At 44.2% G+C, this 20,099-nt stretch overlaps 1 protein-coding gene across 1 annotated transcript in view; it reads right to left on the bottom strand.

Moving 5' to 3' along the window:
- Positions 1 to 19,242, bottom strand: part of COLEC12 (collectin subfamily member 12) — a 96,035-nt gene extending 76,793 nt beyond the window's left edge. The window contains exons 1-2 of the mRNA XM_030444077.1: positions 19,192 to 19,242; positions 7,279 to 7,329 (exon numbers count right to left, since the gene is read on the bottom strand). Of these exons, the coding sequence (XP_030299937.1) occupies positions 7,279 to 7,329; positions 19,192 to 19,198 (58 nt within the window). The 5' untranslated portion in view covers positions 19,199 to 19,242. The remainder of the gene's footprint in view (positions 1 to 7,278; positions 7,330 to 19,191) is intronic.
- Between the last annotated feature and the right edge of the window lie 857 nt (positions 19,243 to 20,099).

The following is a 20,099-nucleotide window of genomic DNA, read 5'->3' as shown; positions in this document are numbered from 1 at the left end:
AGCATCCAACAGGCATGTGGTTTATTTTTGAGTGCTGTGAGTTATAGCTCACAACACACTCCCATGGGAACATAGCATCTCTCTCGTAAGACACCAGTGTGTGTCCTTCAAAACTCTGTTGCCAGCAGTCAGCACACCATGGCAAGCTTCTGATGGGAAATGACTCTGAAATAGGTACAGAGAAGCCAGAGACCAATTAGGAACATTTGGGCTCTTACAACCTTGTGGTTAATAACATGCAGTAAAGAGCAGAATTTAAGAGCAGCTTGCTACAGATGCAGACTTGTATTTTGAATAAAATTTAAGAGGAGCTCAGGAGTAAGGCTGGGGTGTAGTAAAACCCCACTGCAGTGCTGGAAAGTCCACTAGCAGATATTTCCAACTATTATGTCTTTCCTTTCCTTTTTCCAATGGCTCCTTATCTGAAATTTTCATCTCTTTCACACTTTTCCTGCATTACTCCTTTGCATGGGAACTAACGGTATCAAGTGCTGAAAATACAGTTCTTAGTTAGGTTCCAAGGCAGTAATTTCACAGGTGATTTTGTTATGAACAGCCCATTATACAGCCTAGGTGTTTTGGCAGCAACTTGATGTTAACAAACATCATTATTTGCCCAATTAGTTTACAGTGAGTAAATATAAAATCCCTGGGTGTGGCTTACAGTGTGGCTAGTATTTTTCATCCCATTTGTAAATACAATCCTCTGTTCAGCCCACACACTTGTGTTACAGCTCTAATGAAAACGAGCAAAATTCCCACATAAAGGTGACCATATCACCTTTCAAGGCAGCTCTGTAAAAGACAGATTGGTCAAGCAGGTATTTCTCCAAGAGTGCAAATGCAATGTATGAAGAAACATGTCAAGAATTTTAATTTTACTAGATAGAAAAACCCCATGACGAAGAGAAAATAAATTGCCTACATAAGAGCACACAGCTGGAATGACTTTAGTCCTCATGGCACAGCCAGGAGGCCTCTTTATGGGTTTGGATTAGAATGAGAAGTGCCTTGAGCCAAGCACAGCAGGATAGGTTGGAGAGGGGCAGCTCCAAACCCATGGACCTGGATGGCTCTTACAGTTCCTAAGTAAGTTAGCACAGGATATACAGGTCCAATAACTTTTTGGATCTCGCTTTTACTGCTTGACACTGATGTATTTATCAGCGTGAACCAACTATTTTCTGTCTTTAAGAAGACTGGCTGTTTTAAATTCATGGTTTGGACATATCAGCAATAATCTTATTTATCATTCACGTGTTTTATGTCACCAGAAGCAGGCACCTAGACAGCTCATGAGCACCTTGGTGTTCCTCTGCAATGGCAGTACTGCACACACGCCAGCCTTTGGTTATTTACTGAGGCTCAAATTCCCTGCTAATTGTCCAGTACCCTTAACATGTACTAGAAAAGACAAAAAAGACAAAGAACCCCTTACACAGGGGGTCCCTCTGAATACAGCTCTTGATGCACAGGACTGAAAGCCTAGGGCAAACCCAGGAAACCAGAGGGTGCTGGGCTCTCTCCCTCACCCAGGGCTCACCCCAGGAGAGCCCAGGCTCAGCCCCCTTCCACCTTACTGGTCATGGCAAATAAAAGGGTTGCTCCAAATGAAATTTCTCAGCCTAAAATGAACAGCCACACGGGCGCCATAATTTAGTGGGGATTTAATTACCCCAGGATGCAGGCACACAAAATCCTCATTTGATAAATATGGCCAGAGCAGTGAACCAGAAGCAATGTGCCTGACTTTCCTCTGGCCTTGTGAGTACTGGTGACCCTGCAACTTTTTATTAAGCCATATGATTACATGCTGCAGGCATACATCTGAAAGAATGCTCTGAGAGGGATGTGGCTTGTGGCACCTGAAATCCCTCACTGGCCATTTACAAACCATAAAAAAAAGTTGACAAATTCCTAAAGCTTAGAATTATTTTTTTTTGTTAGGGGCTTAAGGTTTGCATGGATATAGCATACGACCAGACATGATACCAGACATTTTTTTGGTGCCTGTTATGATAGAAGCGAGCAATGGCCTGGATTTATCCAGAGGTCAATACTAAAATTACAGTGTCTGTGCAGTATTAATGAATAAATGCTATTCCTGAATTATCACAAAATTCCAAGCCATAAGTTCTGCTTACCACCACTATGCATGACCTGCTACTTAAAGGTAGAAAAAAAAAATGTATTTTTTAAAACTCTTCTCTGAAAAAGTTTTCTATCTCAAAGTTTTAATTTTTTTCACTGTAAACTATTCATTAGGCTTTTCTCAATTGTTATATTCCTAAAACTCTCTGGTTGTATTTTAAAAAAGGTGGAGAAATAATCTTAGAATCACAGAACATCAGGGGCTGGAAGGGACCTCTGGAGACCATCAAGTCCAGCACCCCTGTTCCAGCAGGGTCACCCAGGAATGCATCCAGGTGGGTTTGGAAAGTCTCCAGAGAAGGAGACTCCATATATAGCTTCCTGCTGTACAAAATGCTATAAACAATATATAGTGAGAAAACAATTATTAATGGATCTAGTTAAGCTGCTCTCAAGGCACTCATCAGGGACCAAAATCGTAGTTTCCAAATATGTTTTTAAACCAGTTTTTTTTTCCCCCTCACCTCTTCTAGTGTAGCAGATTTCATTAGTGTGACAGCATGATACAGATTCATTCATTTCTAGTCCAGAAGATCCTAGATTTAACTCTGGTACCTGAATGATGCTCAGGTGCTAGATCATCATAAGCTTACAGAGTGACATCACAACCCAGTCATCTCTTGCATATCCCATGAAAAGTACCTAAAAAAGTACTTAGTTCACCTGAGAGGGGGCCTAAAGTAATTTTTATCCCTTCTTTCCTGTCAGCTGCTGACCTACACAATGTGGGGAAGGTGGGAGGACCATGGCTTTGCTGTGCACTGAAGATACTCAGGGAGATGAGGGACTGTCCACTGCCATGGCAGGGGGGTCAGGAAGATGAAGGCAGGAAGGATTCTGACTCATGTGGTCCAGAGCACTGGGGGTGACTGAGATGGGTCCTACTATGGAGGACAGGCTTACAGACTGCAGTTCTGGCTGTGTTTGCCAAGGGCAAAGGGTGATTATCTTAAGCTGTTTAGTCTTCTACTTATCTATAGTGTACTGGCCCTATCTTTGGCTTCCTTGGGAGGCTTCTCTTCATCAGCAGAGCTTTCAGCTCATTTCTTCAAAGCCTGTCTCCCAAAACTTTACAAGTGTGCTTCACAACAGTTCAAAGACCATCCTCTCTTGATAGTTCAAAGACCATAGTTTGCTTTCAGCTGTTCTATATTGTACTTTAGCTTCAAACTGTGCAATGAATAACTTCATGTTGAAATTTCTACATTGAGTACTCTGTTCAGTAAAGTGCAGGTTTTAAGCTATAAAACATTTAATCAAAGAAACAAAATTCACAGGGACCTCTGTATCTATTACCTGGGAATACCACAAGTTAGGAAGATGACATCTGCTACCTTGATGTCCATTAGTCCCATTCATTTATCTTGCCTGCAGCTATGCCTTGAGTCCAAATCTCAGAGGCAGGAGTCAAAACCTTGCTGCAAACAGAAACATCTAGAAACCAGTCTGAGCTCTCAAGCCTAAGATTTAGCATTGAAAAGTGGTGAATACTGAAAATCAAGTTTTGTCCCTTCCTTTTAATTTTTTTCCCAAAGTAGGATGGTGGGGTGCAACCAATGACATTGATTGGCCAAAGAGTTAACATCAGTGGCAAAACCAGTGGAGAAGCGTAGCTTGCTATCTGGAGCAGATAACTTCAAACTAGCATGAGCAGTGACTGACGATGAAGTAACAGTGATAAGAAACATGCTTCCTCACGTGCTTTCTCACCACAGCAATCTGGAAGAATTGCAGCTGAGCACTGCACTTCTGGCAGCATCCCTGCACATCTGTAGCATCCATTGAGAAGAAATAAACAGCATCAGTCAACTGGAAAAAGCCTTTTCTCAACATCCCTGACCCCCTGCAGCAAATCTGTCCCAAGCTCAAAAGAGAAAAGTCGCTGGTGTGTATTTTTCTAGCATCTTGGAGTTGTCTGCATCTGTTTCCATTGTGATTTAATATGTTGATGTGTCATATTTACTATGTCTGGCTTGTGTTCTTCTGACTTCAAAATAAAGTAGCATGATAAATTATCTGAAATTAAGTTATCTGAGGAGGATGGACAGAAAAGTTCAGAAAAAGGAGAAGCAGCACAGGACAGCATGTATTCAGTCCTCTTCTTAAAAGCTTCTTCCCCAAAATGAGAATTGCTGGAGGATGCCTCCTTCCCTCCGCAGATCTCTTCCTTCCTTGAACCAAACTACAGACTCCAGCAACAAGGCAGCTAATAATAAACTCTTCAGCTGAACTCTAGGAAAGCAGTTTGGTTAAGGCTTTGCCTGCCAAGTGCTGACCAACACATGTTCCCAGCTGCCAGCAGTGACTCACCACAAGCCATGTTTTTTATGAAGCAGTCGTGCTTCAGCCATCTCCCCCTCGGAGCACGTTTTATTCCAAACAGGCCTCCTGCTTCCAGACTATGGAGTCAAAGGCACTTGAGTCATGGTCCTCCTACCATGTCTCATGTCAACGGGGCATACAGGCCCTATTCCAGACACAGTATATTAACACAACTGCTCTTTAACCGTGGCTCCTGAAAAAATAAATTTACTGCTGCTGTTATCCCTTCCCACTCCAACAGGCTCTACATGAATAGTGCTGGAATTTCTACAGTGCCAGCCAAGCAGACAGGATAGGACTCCTTTCAAAATGACCTTTTATTAAGGGTTTGTATAACAAAACTTGGTTATTGACTCAGGCTTCTCCCATATCGCCTTCTCTTACCCAGTGTGGACACAGGGCCACGAAGGAACACCAGAACTTTTCATACAGGTCAGGCAGGAGCTTGAACTGCTCAGCTGCATTTCAGCCCCAAGGGCTACCTCTGGTGCTTTGCTGGGAATGCTGACCCAGCTGGCCAGTGATTTTGGAGTTTTTAAAAGAGGTGCACGTCACCTTTCTGAACAGAGGAGCCTGGTGCCAGGTGAAGCAGCAAGGGCTGCTGAGGGCACATGGCTCCCACTCTCACCACTGCTCAAAAGCTGCCTGGAAATGCAGCAGGAACCGTAGAAATGGGAACACACTGAGTCAGGTTGTCTGGGGGACTGGAAACAATCACTTTAGGGGCCATAAAAAGCATGAGCACTTGCAGGCACACAGCACAAATGATGGTGCGGGGACATATGGAAACCAGGTCAGCCCAGCACCTCCCTGTTCTGCCCCACAATGCTGGAAAAGATGAGGAAGAGGGTATGGGAGGAAGCTTGAGCTCAAAAATAGCATGGACAAAGGCAGCTTCTTGGATCAGGACACTGCTGAATTACAGAACTCTCACAACTGCCAATGCTATGGCTTCTTGACCCCGTTTGCCCTTTAGTCCAGGCTCTTTTTCTTTATAGCAGACATCTGGGACAACCCCCCTAACCACAGCAATGCTGTTTTCATGAAGAAGAGGGTTATGGTTGTTTCCTAAGGATGGAACTACCCTGCCTCCTCTTTTTGTGGCTAAATCTCCTCCTCTTGCCACCACCAGACTGCTGGCCCCTACTCCCTCCCTACTGCTCCACCAAACACTCCTGGAACTGCTCAGATAAACTTTGCATTTCTAAGGGGAGAAATAGATCCCATGAGTGGCACCACATTACCTGGGAGAACGGAAGAAATTAAAGCAAGTTAACACACAAAAATCCCATCATGGCATTACAACTCACTCACTATTGAGACACTAAGGATAGCGAGGTACCTGATCCTTGCTAAAGCCTTTCACAGTTCATAAGAGAGTATGCTGACCAGGGGCAGCAACTGAGGGATATTTTTATAAATGTTATTGAATCCTAATAATTTTTACTCAGCTAGAGGTGACAGAAATGAACAGTTAACATTTCTTCCCATTTCTGAAGATATTTTTTCTTTTTTTTGCTATTCCAGGGCTTAATTCAAGGGCAAAAAAAAAAAACCAGCACAAAAACCCAAACAAAAAACAAAAGAAATAAACCAAAAAACCAAACAAACAACAAAACAACAAAAAACAAAAACAACAAAACAACAAAAAAAGGAGAAGACTTGGAAAAAGCCCTGTGTGCAGCCTTATGGCAGGACTTTCCAAGCCACAGATGCTGGCTCTGTGGTTGGCTGACCTATCCAAAATAAAGCAGAACAGCAGGGAGCAGTGGAGTAGTTCAGGGGGTAGAGGAGGTCATGCGAATGTGATCCCCACCTCCCAAACACCGCATCTCCTTATACTGCCACCCCTGGCTCCTTTTGGGACAGAAAGAGTTGTTGACTTACTTTTTATTTTCAGCCTGCCTTTCGTACCCATTCTGCCAAGTGGAGATGCTGAAAGTGACTCTTGTTGCAGTCACTTCCCCAGGGGTGAATTTTCATCCTGATGGCTTAGAGTTGAAAAGGCAGCTAGCAGCTTGGATGATGAGACAGAGTTGGTGCTGCAGAAACTCAGAGAGACACCATATCACCTCCCCATGTTCAGAGGAGTCAGCCTACCCCAAGTGAAAGCTGTTGGCTGCATAGGCTGAAATATTTCCCAGAGGGAAAGAGAGCACAAAAGCCTGGACAAGGGGAGCCTTGAAGGCTGTTGTCCTCTGGGCAGAGATGCATGGCCCAACCTGCTTCACACAAGAAGGTCATTTTCAGTGAACAAACATGGAAAAAAGGAAAGGAAGTGACCAAGTGTTTTAATAATTTTTTTACAAGAGAGGACATTCATATCATACACTTCAAAATCTTTTTTGAGAGAAGCACACAGCATATGTTCTGGCTACAACTTCTGTGAGTCTACAGGAGGTCTCACACCGCTGCTCCTGGGAACAACTTCAAACCCAGCCACACATCAGTCTGTGGGCCAAAGGAGAGCCCAGCTGGGCATAGGGCATGTAAAAGGCGTGGACCTTTTCTTACAGCCAGCACATTCATTTTTGTTCAGGTGTGGGCTTCATTTTTGTAATACTAATGATCAAACAACGAAATCAACCACTTCTTGTTTTTCAATCAGAGCTATTTCTAAAGCCTTATCTTTGCCAAGAAAATAAATCAAGCCTAAGAATGACACCTTCCTCTGGGCAGATATTAGAGTGCAGTGGGTAATGGGACTGTACCTGTGTGTTTTATGCTGCCAGCAAGGGAGATTTTCATAGCAAGTGTTTGACTTAACCTAAGCAGAAGCAAGCAGAAAGACCTCGTGTCACTTACCAAACCTCTTGTAGCCGAAGGACTGAACCTCCTCCTCCTCTGCAAAATCGTCTGGAGAAAGAAAGAAAGAGACAGAAACAGATTATGACTTCTGACACTGGAAATAGACAGGGAAAAGTTCTACAGGTGCACATTTATAAATTAATCTACTTGGAAGTTTAATTGATTTGTAAGGTCTGGTGCTGATCTTCCACTCTGTTGCCCATATTCCACTTCTGTCCCTGGGAAGAAAAGGCAGCTTGAAGACTTTCCTCTACACCAGTATCTCTGGCAGAAATCCACATCACAAATGGTTTATCACTTGGCATCTATCCTGAAGCCTGCTTGGCCACCGAAGCATAGACCAGAGCAGACATGCCCCTCATCATGATGATGGACACAACTGGCACCAACATGACACCCTGAGCACAGCCAGCTGCCTGCATCATCCAGACAGGCTCAGGTTATACACCCACCAGCTGGGCAGTTTGCACAGTGTCCCATGTAGCTCTGCTGAATAACGAGAAAAGAGATAGAGGGGATGGCTGTCCATCCATCCACCACTTCCCACGGGCACTAGCTTGGCCTGAAGGGGCAAGATCTGATAGAAAACAGAACACACAAACTCAGAGAAATGAGAGAAATAAAAGCCCTTTAAGTCCTTCCATTCTCAACTTCACCATCTAGTAAGCAGTAAAATGCTCATAATCACAGTTCTATTTTGTCAGAAGCTTAATTTCCCCCCACTTCCTTCCAGTAGGAAAAGAAAAGGCTGGCATCAGCAGAAGAAATACACCCACAACTTCTTTAAAAAAGCCCAAAAAACGGATATGTTTGTGCTTGTGTATTCAGCCTCCTTATACCAAGACAACCTCTCTTTCTGCTGAGTCAGGAACTTGGGAGTCCTGCCTTATCACCAGCACCAGCCTCTGCATCAGTCAACCCACTGCTGGGGACAGCAGCATAGCCCCAGCTGCTCATCTCCCTCTTCCTGGCGGGAGCAGAGTAATCCCATTCCCATACCCATAAGCACCAATACACATGATGAGGAAGCCTCCACGAGGTTCCCCCTTTGAAGAGGACCTCGGACATGGCTCCCCAAGCAGCAGCTGGTGATGCGCATCCCATCACAGTGCTGAGGAACCACATCATCTCTGCTGTGTTCCTGAGCAAGCCTGTCTCCATGCTGTGAAAAACATTGCTGGGGACTGACAGCAACCTCCCCTCTTCAAAACTCCTGGGGTTTTGTTTGCCTTACTGTGATGTAGAGGCAGACACAGCACCCAAGCAACTGCTCGCCACCATGGGCCACCCTTTCAGCTGAGGAAGCTCCCTGACTTGCAACCTCTCCACTCAGACCCTTCCCAGACTTGAGAGGAGAAGGAAACAGAAGCTGAAAGGCCAGTCAAGGGGTTCAGCAGAGGGGAACATATAACGAGCTGCAGTGGAAATGCACGCTCAACACAGATGAGCAGATGTGATGGAGAGGTCTGTGCTTGCCTAGACCTTTGCTGTCCACAGCCTTAGCTGCTCTGCATAATGCAACTGGGCTAACTGGTGCTTCAGCCAACTCAGGTCACAACAGAGCCTTGAGGGGACAAATTTAAAGGTGAAGAAAAGATATGGTCCTCACATCAACAAAGCCTGTGTTGTTTTAGTGTACAACCAGCAACAAATGTGACCTGTGCTTCTTTCCCACCTGCAAGGTGCCATGCACTGAGGGAAGAAGGCATTGCCTGAAGCAGCAAGGAGTCTATGAAATTCATCATTTTGCAGAACATCAACCCTTTACTCAGGCAGCACTTTTGACTAAACAGCTGTTAAAACTCATATTATTCACCAGGTAACACACATTTTGCTCACTGCCAGACACACTCCTGTCTCTACCTGAAGCAAGACCAACATTTCGGAGGTGCATTTAAGAAATGGAGCAACAAGTGGACAGTCCTTAGGCAAAATAAACACATCCTGGTTTTGAAGGAAGAAAAAACACCTCTAAAACCCCAACCCAACAAACCCTCAAAATTGTACCACATTATCTGAAGACAAGGTCACCCTGCAAAACGTGGCACATACTAATAAACCATTAACACTCCACGACCAAGTGAACTACTCAGGAAAAATCTTCCCCTCTTGCTCCAAAGATAAAATGCTTCACAAAGAAAGAGTATCAGCCCCAGAAACCCTAGCTTCCTGCCCTCTCCTGCTATCAGGGCCATAACACAATTGCCTTCTTTGTTTCTCAGGAGTGTAACCTGGCTTATCCCACCCGTATCTGCTGTGTGCAGCACAGTGTTTAAACCCTGTGGCTTCAGCCTACAGCTCATCTCAAACACTTTCCTGCCAGGCTTCCAGCCTCTATCCCAATTGTTTGGTGTTTCATGCTTAGCCCAACAGCATTGCCCTCTGGCCACAAATTTATAATATTTTTTTTTTCCTGTGGACTTTTAAAAATTTATCATATATGTATGTTTTATACACATATTGTGCGTATATGTATATAATACATATTTATACACACATGTATGTAGTTTTAGAATACATACATATACTTTTTATATTTGCAACACTGCATGGTGTGTTTGCTAGGGATGAATTATTTTTTTAAGCCTTTAGTAACTTGTAATTATTCTCCTAATCCTGAAGAGTGCTTGAGGCATTTGAAACAAAGAAGCAGAGACAGCCAAGGAGAGTTTTGTCAACAAGTGACATGGCTCCATGCTCATTTAAATCTAAAACAGCAGGTAAAATATTTTTTAACCTCTGTGAGTTGATAAAGCAATAAGCAGCAATGTATTTTAGGGGAAGTCTATTAAAATTGTTTATAGGACTGATCTCAGCACTCTTTCAGTCACAACTGCCACTCATGCAGATATAATCATGTGCAGCTCAAATCACATGCAGATATAGTATTTTACAGTATTAACCACAGTGTACCAAATTTAAGAAAAATAAAGATGGAAAGAAGAAATCAATCAAATAGGGTAAGACTAAATGCTCAGAAATTAACAGCACTGCATCCTTTGGAAAAAGAGACTAGGATGGGTTGAAAGTCCAGCTTTAAAAGAGATCTGTGATTGAAATATTAAAAATGAAGTTGACAAACAAGCTTTTAAATTCAAATCCTGAGGCAACCCCTCATGTTCCAGTTTGTTCCTCCTGTGCCTTTCAAGCAGTGCTGAGCTCACTGGAGGTGCCAGAAACTTTGCCCTCAGCTCCTTGTTCTGGTGCTGAAAATATTAAAGTCTTGTCACAAGTTTTACAAGAATGTTAAAGCTTTATGATACATTTGAATCGGGAAAATAAAGGAAAAAATAAGTTTTCATTGAAAAGGGAACAGCTTTTCTAGAGAAAGCTGTGAAATTGTAATCTATGATGAATTACAAAGGTAAGAAAATACACACCAAGTAGGAAAGCAGATAGCAAGAAAATCTTCAGCATGCTTTTGTGCCTAATGCTTTTCAAGGCAGTATCAGAAATCATTGTGGAAGAAATTCAGGGGGTTTGAGCACTGGCAATTGATATTAAAAAAAGGAAATTTTACATCAGTGGAGCTCATACACTTGAGAGGGGCTGAAACTCATAGAAGAGGGTTTTGTTTTACATTGTGAAACCTGTGAGTTAGAGATATTTAGTTTAATATAAGTACAACCCTTCTTGTTTGCAAAGAGGACTGGGATGAATGCAGTATTTTTGACATACATATAAATCTATACAGAGGCAAGGCTTATTTTCCTGACTGAAAAATATGAAGGGCAGCCTTCTTCTTGAAGTGGATAATAGAGCAGAACCTGACATTACATCCCAACCAGAAGAATTAACATTTTTGTGCTGGCAAGACCAGTCATAATTTAGTTATAAACTACCTAACAAGCTCTCAGCTGTGAGCTAAAGGAGAGGGAATCCATAACATAACTTTGGACAGAATGGAAATGCATGTGAGCAACCAACTGCATTTAACTGTGTCGGGAAAGGACCACCAGAGATCTCCTGTTTCATCAGATTTACAAGAGTCTCCTTGGAGGCTACAACAGATTGTCACATAGAGCTTCCAGCAAACCCCCAAAAATGAGTGGCTTGATGTAGCTGGGCAGCAGTACATCAAATATTTTAGGGAGTCAGTACAAAGCAAGAATTCTGGTTGAAAAATAAAAGGCTTTGAGATAGTTTGGCAGTATCCACACCTCACTGAATAGCAATGCCAAATTCTGCCTGCCCTCCAGTTATAAATTATTACTGCAATGCGTCTAATAAATACAGTTGTAGAGTTAAATAAGTTACAGTACAGTGCTTCAAGGGAATGGAAATTGTAAAAAGGCAGTTCAGCTGGGGATTAACATAGTGAACAGAGGGAATTCATTTCATCTAAAACAAATTAGACTCTCGTTTGATTAATTTGCTAGAGGCAAAGCAAAAATCTGTGGAGTAGAACTGTGTAATTTCTAGCTCTTGTTCTTAAATCTTAAATTAATCATGGACCACTTAGGAGTCACTCTGGGGTCAAGTAAGACAGAGCTGGCCTAGAGCCAATGAGGATGCCAAGTCTGGCCTAGGACTACATAGGGCCTATAAGCACTGCACTGATTGGTCCCTTTGCTGCTGAGCTCTGATGAGCCTTTGGGGCAAGGTGATATTAGGTCACGTTATTCCTTTCCTTTTGTGGGGGTCATTTTATTGGCATACAGAAGGTGATACAGAAAGCTGCTAATGTACATGGTCATCTGTGACCTTTTAACAACAATACAGCCTGCTCAGCCATTTACACATAATTAACTAATGAAGCAAACTAGACCTCAGAACCCTTACAGATGTTAGGTCATATGGTTGCTGCAGACATGAGGTATTCAATAATTTCTAAAACTTTTGTGTGCACTAAATACGGGTTTATAGTCTTTGTTTCATGACTTTGCTTGAAGACTTAAGAAAAGACACCAATATTCTGCACTGCATGTCAAAAATCCAGGGAAATATACTGCAGGAGAAAATGAGGCATCTGGGCTGAAAATGGTCATGCTGAGTTTCAACTCAGATTTTAGAAGCTACTTTATAGTCCCCCTGCAAACTGGATTTACAATACATGAGAACCATGTCCCAAGTACCATGCTGGGAACTAAGACTATAAGAATAATTTGTAGCAACAATAACATCCAGTATAAGAATTTCCTTTAAAATACATCTGTCTCTCAAAGAACTTTATCAGTTAGGACCCTGCCTTTCCCACTGATTTAATAGGAACAACACAATTACACCCCAGTGAAACTCTGTAAGATTTATTTTAATATTATCAAGAACAGATTCTTTTAGTACCATTTGGAAAGATGCTGTGCCTGTTAGTTGAAAATTATCATATTCCTCTCTTTAACCTGTAAACTGGCACGAATGTAGAACCCAGCTCAGAACCAGGTAACAAGTGCATCTCCATCATGAGGAACTGCTTAGAGTGTCAAAAAGCTACTTTTATGTGCCCTCGGTCTCAGTAGTCTCATGGGAAGGCAAAACTTGTCCACTTGTGAGGTTTCTGTAATATTAACAGCTGCTCAGATAGATGAGAACAGTGATCACCAATTTCTTTCTCATATCACATTTCAGAAGTTTTTTGAGCTGCCACCAGATTTCTATGCATTTCTGGTCACTATTAACCAGGTCTACATTCAAAGTGCTGACCTAGAGCTGAAACTGAGCCAGCAGAAGCATAGCAAGCAGCTGCAGCCTTCAGATGTTGATGATTTCATCAGTTTAATTGGGTTCCACTGGGTTTCATAGCTTTTATTCTGGACAGCCTCCTGCTTGTGCTAATGGGCTGCACATACCCTTCTCTCATCACAGATGCTTCTTTTCACTTGTCCTCTTCTTCCTTTCTCCTCTTATTTTTCCCTCCAGCCCTTTTTTCATGTTCAAGTCTTTCTCTCCTCTTTTGGTAAGCCCTCCCTCATAAACACCTACCCCATATTTGAAATCCTTTCCTACTGATGAGGTCCCAAACTGAGACATTCCATTCTCAATAGCATGGCTGTCAGCTCTGCATGTCATGCACATCTTTCCCACCTGCTCCTTTGCCTGACTTGACCCACTGTGAGCTCCTTCGGACAGGAATTACACAGATTCTGTGGCTGCAGACTACCTGGTCTTTAGGGCAGTTGTGGCAGAGGTTCAGTCTTGATGTTCAGAGCTCACATCCCCACATCCCAATCTTTCTGGATATTGTTTGAGCCTGGATTCTGGCAATGAGACTGAGGCTTTTCCTCACCTCTGTTCTTAAGCCACCAATGTCAGAATTTATCCACTTTCAGCATCCTAAGAAAACAAGAGGAAAGGTCCCAGACCAGAGACCCTCTCTTGGCACTTGTAACCCAGGACTCAGATTGTTTTTCTCATCACCTAACACAAACAAAAAATAACCCAAAAGAATAATGACAAATGGGTGCCTTTTAACACTCCAGTTTCAATGTAGCCCCCCCAACTCCTATGCCTGAAAAACCTAAGAGCTAACATTAACAAGGCAAAAAAAGATGGGAGATTAAAAAAAAACAGATGTGTAAGTTTTGTTTTTTAGGCACAAAATTAAGACAGTAAATAGGGGTGTTTCTTGAACAAAACGTGTCAGCCCATAAGCACTACAGAGCCTTGCTGCAGCACTGGGGTCAGGACCTGCTGCATGGTGCAGAGAGGGTCAACCTTAGATGTTAAAAGTTTAAATCATATCATATTTCAGTGTCATGATTTAAGAGCAAACAGATCTGTTCTCATTAGTCCACTGAAAAATAGTGCCTCCCTGTTTGTATGTTAGAAAAGGCAATTAAAACCAGCATTTAAAAGGCATTTACATTCCTTAAAAACACACGTCTCTATTACCTCCCATAACTCATCCACTTTGTTCCCCAGTGACGTTCCAGTCTTCACCTCAAATTTATGCACCAGAAGGGACTTTAGTTTTAGGTGGAAGAAGGCAAACTCTGAAGACAATTCATCTTAGGTTGCTCTCTCACTTGTACAGACCACACTCACATTAGGAGGATCAGGTTCACTTTCAGTGCCTGGTAAAAACTGTCTTTATTTTGCTTTCCAAGGAGGAGGGCTGGCAGGGGGGAATATCTGTCCTGACACAGTACCTAAGGATAAGGAACGTTTTGTGAGGCTGCAGATAACTGGACACACATCCTTCACAGCACTGAACTGCTTTCATCCTTGACATTTCTTCCAGTTCTCTTTATTTTCCTTTGGTGTTGCTCTGCAAGGCCTGACCAGCTCCATCTCTCTGCAAGACTACCTTTCCCTTTTTATCCTAGCAGGCCAAAGTGTTTGAACACTTGGGCACAATGGCCTTTGAATGTTGATCTAAACAAACTGTTCAGCAGTTGTGACAAAAAAAAAGGGCTGTTCAGTTATGTAGCAAGATCAGTCTAGAATATATTTATGCTATTCAAAGTAGCAGGAGAACCAAGAGATTTTAAACAACTCCCTTCATCACAGGGATAGGCTCACCAGTGCTATTCTTAGTTCTACATGGCTGGGAAAAGTAAAATATTGAAAGCTAAGATGAACAACTACAACTTCTTACCAAAAATACTCCTGTCATAAACAGCTTATATACTAATTCTGCTCAATATCCACTGAAGCTGTACAGTAATATTTCTAGCTGTGTAATAACAGATTTCTCTTGTATTTTCACAGCTTCTAACACGCTGCTTTTCTCTATGTTGTTAAAAAGAATATCCTTTGGCACATGCTTGATCATCTTTCTCATCCAGACATTTAAAATCCTGTGTGCTACCAATAAATTCAGTATCCACACTGACTGCATAGTAGCATTGCTCAGGATTTGTTCTGTGTTGTATCACACATTTATTATAACTGCTCATGCCTTTGAACTTCTGTGGTAGGGTCCTGTGACATGTCCAACACACACCACTCAGAGATCCTGCATATGTTTCATGTTTATGTCAATATATTCATACAAACTCTGTTATACTGGACTGAGTAATGGTTACTGGATCACTCCACTTCTAATCAGTGGTTATCAGACACATTCTGGTTTCCACAAAATGCTCCAGACTGGATTTTTAAAAAATGTGTAGTTTGAAGTTTCTATCCAGGAAAGATCTATTTGCAGATGACTATCAATTTGATTTTCTACTCATGAAGATTGGAGACAGAGATAGATACTCTTTTCTCCAGTGTTAGAAAATTAGGATCTTTATTCCTTTTACTCTTAAAAAATAGTGAGGGCATCAAAACAGTTAGAAAACCAAAATCTGTCAAGAAGGTAGACATCATATAAATAAACCATTTTAAAAGACTTTTCAAGGGAGCCAAGAGCAAGCAACTGAATTTGCATGCACACTCAGCTTTTGCAAATGGAAGTATTATCTGCAGATTACATCCAGGATCCAAGTTAAAACACAGAAGGGATTATTTCAGCAGTATGAGCCAATTCATCATTAATTGCCTTTTAAAGTCTGCACTGTATAAGAGAAACCTAAGGCAAGCTGAACTGGCATATCCCATGACAGCTAAATGTACTCTGTGTACCCACAGCTCTGTGCACAAGGTACCTGGAGCTGCCTTGGAGGCAAACTGGTCCAGCCTAAAAAAGCTGGGCATACAAATGAGACCAATCTGGAGGCAGGGTCAGCTTCAATGTCTCCCAACAAAACTAAGGGAGAGAGAATCTCTCCTGTTGTTTCACTCGGTGAATTTTTTATTTTTTTTTTTTAAATGAGAGGAAGTGCACAGAAGTGCACAGGACGGGGTGTTTGGTCACATTCCAGTTCTCAAGCACAAGACACCAGATGTTTCATCCTCCAGCACCTTTGCTATACAAGCAGTACATAGGAAGGTCCCTGTGGTGGCAGAAAGGAAGGAGGAGGATCAGCAGTTGGCCAGCCTTGGTGCTCTGATGCAGAGCTCCTCTCTCATCCTGGAGCAACAGCCCCTAAGTGACCACCATGGCTTTGTCACAGCCTGATTTTGGGTATTACATTATCCTAATGATACCCACTTTTCAGGTGAAAATACTTATCACCAGAACCACCACAACAGTAGTGTCTACAGACACAGTTTAAAGACACAGTTACAAGCACATCACATATACATAAAATGAAGTTCTCAGTTTTAACAGCTCTTGTCCCTGTCCTAAATTAGGGCCAATGTTTTTGAACATGTGGTGGTGTTCAACTATGAGGAAGCTGTTTTCATTTGTTTCCTAGGCAGCAACTACTCCTTCATACCCCAATAAATAACTACAACTTAGAAGTATCATTTGATAAAGATACATCTGACCCTAAAGCAGTCAAGTCCCTTTATAAATCACATGAATTATTACTTAAAAGTATCACAAACTTCGTGAGCTCAGTGTAGTTTGCTGGAAATAAAACTGCTAGAATATTAAACATATACTTCAACTTGTTTTACTGATTTAAAACATAACACATTACAAATACTAGCAATGGAAACTGTAATTTATTCCTTACAGATTCTTAGTGATGTAACTATTTAGATATTCCTCCGTTCTCCAGAGAGGGCAGATACAGAGACAGCTGCAATCAACAGCTCGTTTTGTTGTTATTGAGAAAAAATATGTAACTACACTGGCTTCTTAAGTCCTACAATTATCACCACCATCAAGTTTGAAGAGATAATAAATAAATAAATAAATAAATAAATAAAGTCTGTACCCAGAAAAGGAAATCAGAGAGTAAAAATTTGGTTTGGTTCTCTGACTGCCATAACCCTGGCAATGGCACTTGATGTGATGGTTTGTTTGAAGTTTCTCTTTTCTCTTGCTGCTAGCACAGTAATTTAAGCATACTTCTTTGCATGTTCTATTACTGATTTCCCTAACTCTGAGGGAGAAAGAAACAAGATGGCAGTGACCACTCCTAGGGAAAATGAATGGCAAGGATTAGCAACCAGAGTGAACCACCTCCCTCTTGCTGGAGTGCAGGGCATCAATATGTGATCCCAGAAGTAACATCTTTCCTCCAAATGCCACTTTTCCACTTTGCAAAGAGCAATGGATGCAGAAGGGAAGGATACACAAGTAGTATTACATATTATTTCCATCCTTGGTCCTTTGTGTCCCTCCTCCCCTCAGAAATGGCACAGTCTCATTCCCAGCAATAATACAGCATAAGGCTTTCAGTGGTAACTTGCATGGGTTTGTATTACTGGATCCCTATTGCTTTGGTTTGTTCCTGCCATTACACTTATGCTGATAATGACAAGCTGATGACAAAACTTTTGGCATGACTATCCAACAAATAAAGAACACTACAAATAAATTATTTTTAAGATGTGACATGGCCCTGTGGAGACACCATGTCACAGTGCCAGGAGTAGCTTAAATAGTGTGTGTGGGCTTGCAAAAATAAAACCCCCTAAAAAGTTTCTCCTCCCTTCAGGCAGCTCCTCTGGGAAGTGAATAAATAATCACATCATTTGGTGTCCAGGACTCTGGAAACTAAGTGTAACTAACTATCATGATGTTTACTGGTCTCCTGGCATCTGGAATTTTCAAACTCTGCAATCCAGCCACAGGCATACTGGTGCCCAAAGGCAATTTTCTTATATGTAGAGTTTTTTCCTTCCACCCTTCAACTAGATTCAACTCTCACTAACTCCCAACTACTTCCTAAACTTTCCAAAATGTCCTTTGATGTTTTCAGTGTAACTATTCCTCAGCATGTAAAGTCTCTGCTTTTTGCTGTAAGCCTATCAGCTTTCATATACAGAAGGCTTTCTTGCAACCCCTCTAATACATCTTTATTAAGTTTCAGTGCAGCAATGTGACAACGTGCTTCTTTATCCGATGTAAAAGGTATTACTATCTAATACCTCTCTCAGTCACAACTCCGTAGGACGGGGTCAACCAGTGGAAGCGGCATGTTTCACCCATTTAAACCAACAAGATATGGGGGGGAGGCGGGGAAAGAGAAAAGGAAAAAAAAACAAAAAACAACCTAAGGTTCAGTTTTTACAGATGCAAAGCAAAGACCAAATATTTTCCAGTCGGTGGATGTTGAGAAAAAATATGCCAAATACATTTCACAAGCTAGTTAAGCCTCTACTGGCACCTAATCACTGCCAGATGTTTAGAAGCAACACCAAGAACATCGCAAAACGCTGGCAAAAAAAAAAACAACAAATAAATTAGGGAGAAATAAAAGCCGCCTTCTCGGGACGCCGGGGAGAGGGGAGATGAAAACTGGGTGCCGAGAGAAAACGTGCTGGGGAGAGCACACATGAGGGGGTAGAGGGGAGAGGGGGCGACAAGGACACGCCGCTCTCCGGACCGGCACTGACCAACGCGAGCCAAACCGAACCGGCGGCGCAGACCCCCGGGGCCGGGGCTCTGCTCACCATGCGCTCCCCGGGGTCGCGGTGAGACCCCCGCTCCGCCTCTCCCGGCACCCGCTGCCCCTGCTCTGCCCCTGTTCTCCCTGAACCCGGCTTGCCCTGCCTGCAACCTGCCCGCACGGCGTCCTGCCAGCACCCTGCTTCCAGCCGGCTTACCCTGCCTGCACCCTGCCCCAAATCTCCCCTAGATCCAGCCTCTCCGCGTGGTACCCTGCCTGCACACTGCCAGAAAAAACTCCTCCGGCTCCAGCCTCTCCGCGTGGTGCCCTGGCTGCACCCTGTTCGAACCTTAACGATTCTGCCTGTACCCTGCCCGAACTCTTAGCTCCAGCCTGTCCGCACGATGCTCTACCTGGACCCTGCCCGCACCCTACCGATCCTGCCTGCACCCTGCCCGCTGCCTGCTCCTTTCCCGCACCCCGCCGGCACACGCATCCCTACACTCTGCCCGCACTTTGCTCATCCTGCCGTCCCCTCCATCACCCATCCTTGCCCGCGCCCTGCCCAGCCCTGCCGGTGCCCGGTGCCGACGGCGCACGTGTGCGGGCGGCGGAGCTGCGTCCCCGCTGCCGTCCCTACCTTTCATCTTGGCGCCGGGGCGGGTCACATAGGACGGACGGGGCGCGGCGGGGGCTGCCGCCGGGAGCGGCGGGCGGGGGGCGGGCGGTGCTCCCTGCCTACTGCCAGGCCATGCCGGGGGGCCGGGCGTGCCCCCGCCGCCGGCCCTGCTGCGCAGCCCCGGCCGCTACCCGTGTCCCTGACCCTGTCCCTGTCCCGGCCCCTGCCGCTGCCTCCGCCGCTCGCCGTCGCTCTTCGGCCGCCGGCGGTACCGCGCTCTCGCCTCCAGCTCCGCGACGGCCCGGCCCGGCCCCGCGGAGCAGCGGCCCGGCCCCGCCTCCCTCCCTCCGCCCCTGGGAAGGGGCCGCGGCCGGGGCCGGGGCCGGGCTGCGGGGGCGGGATCGGGGCCCCGCCGGTGGCTGGGGTTGGGGGTGTGACACCCCCTGCGGGGTCGTGGGGTTTGCCGGGGGTGCGGAGCCGTGGAGCAGCAGGGTCTGCCCCTTGGAAGAGACTCACGGGGGTACCCATCGGTGACCGGGGAGCTTGGGTGGGATGTGGTGTTAAGGAGAGGTAGAACGGACTTCTGCCCTGCTCTCCCCACGCACATGTTAGGCACCCGCGTGGTGTTAGGCGACGGCTGTCCTCGAGTGTCACAGCGCCCGGGTTGAGCACCCCAGCGTTCCCCACGCCGTGGCACGCTGGACCGGAGGTGCCGGAGCTCAGGGGGGGCACTCAGCTGGGAGGAGGCTGCAGGGTGAACCGAGTTCACCCTGGTGCTGGACGAGGCACCACGAGTAGTCCCATTGGATTGAAGAGGATTGTGCGTGGCGCACAAGCTGAAGAATGTGTGTAAATATCTGTGGGATTAGGGATGTAAAGGCCATTCGTCTTTTATTTCTCTAGGTCTGGATGTTGCCAGGAATAATGGA

The sequence above is a fragment of the Calypte anna genome, chromosome 2 (assembly GCF_003957555.1).
Source record: "Calypte anna isolate BGI_N300 chromosome 2, bCalAnn1_v1.p, whole genome shotgun sequence".
Classification (NCBI taxonomy): domain Eukaryota; kingdom Metazoa; phylum Chordata; class Aves; order Apodiformes; family Trochilidae; genus Calypte; species Calypte anna.
Note: the sequence above shows the minus strand (reverse complement) of the source record. Positions and strands in the feature narration are given on the sequence as shown.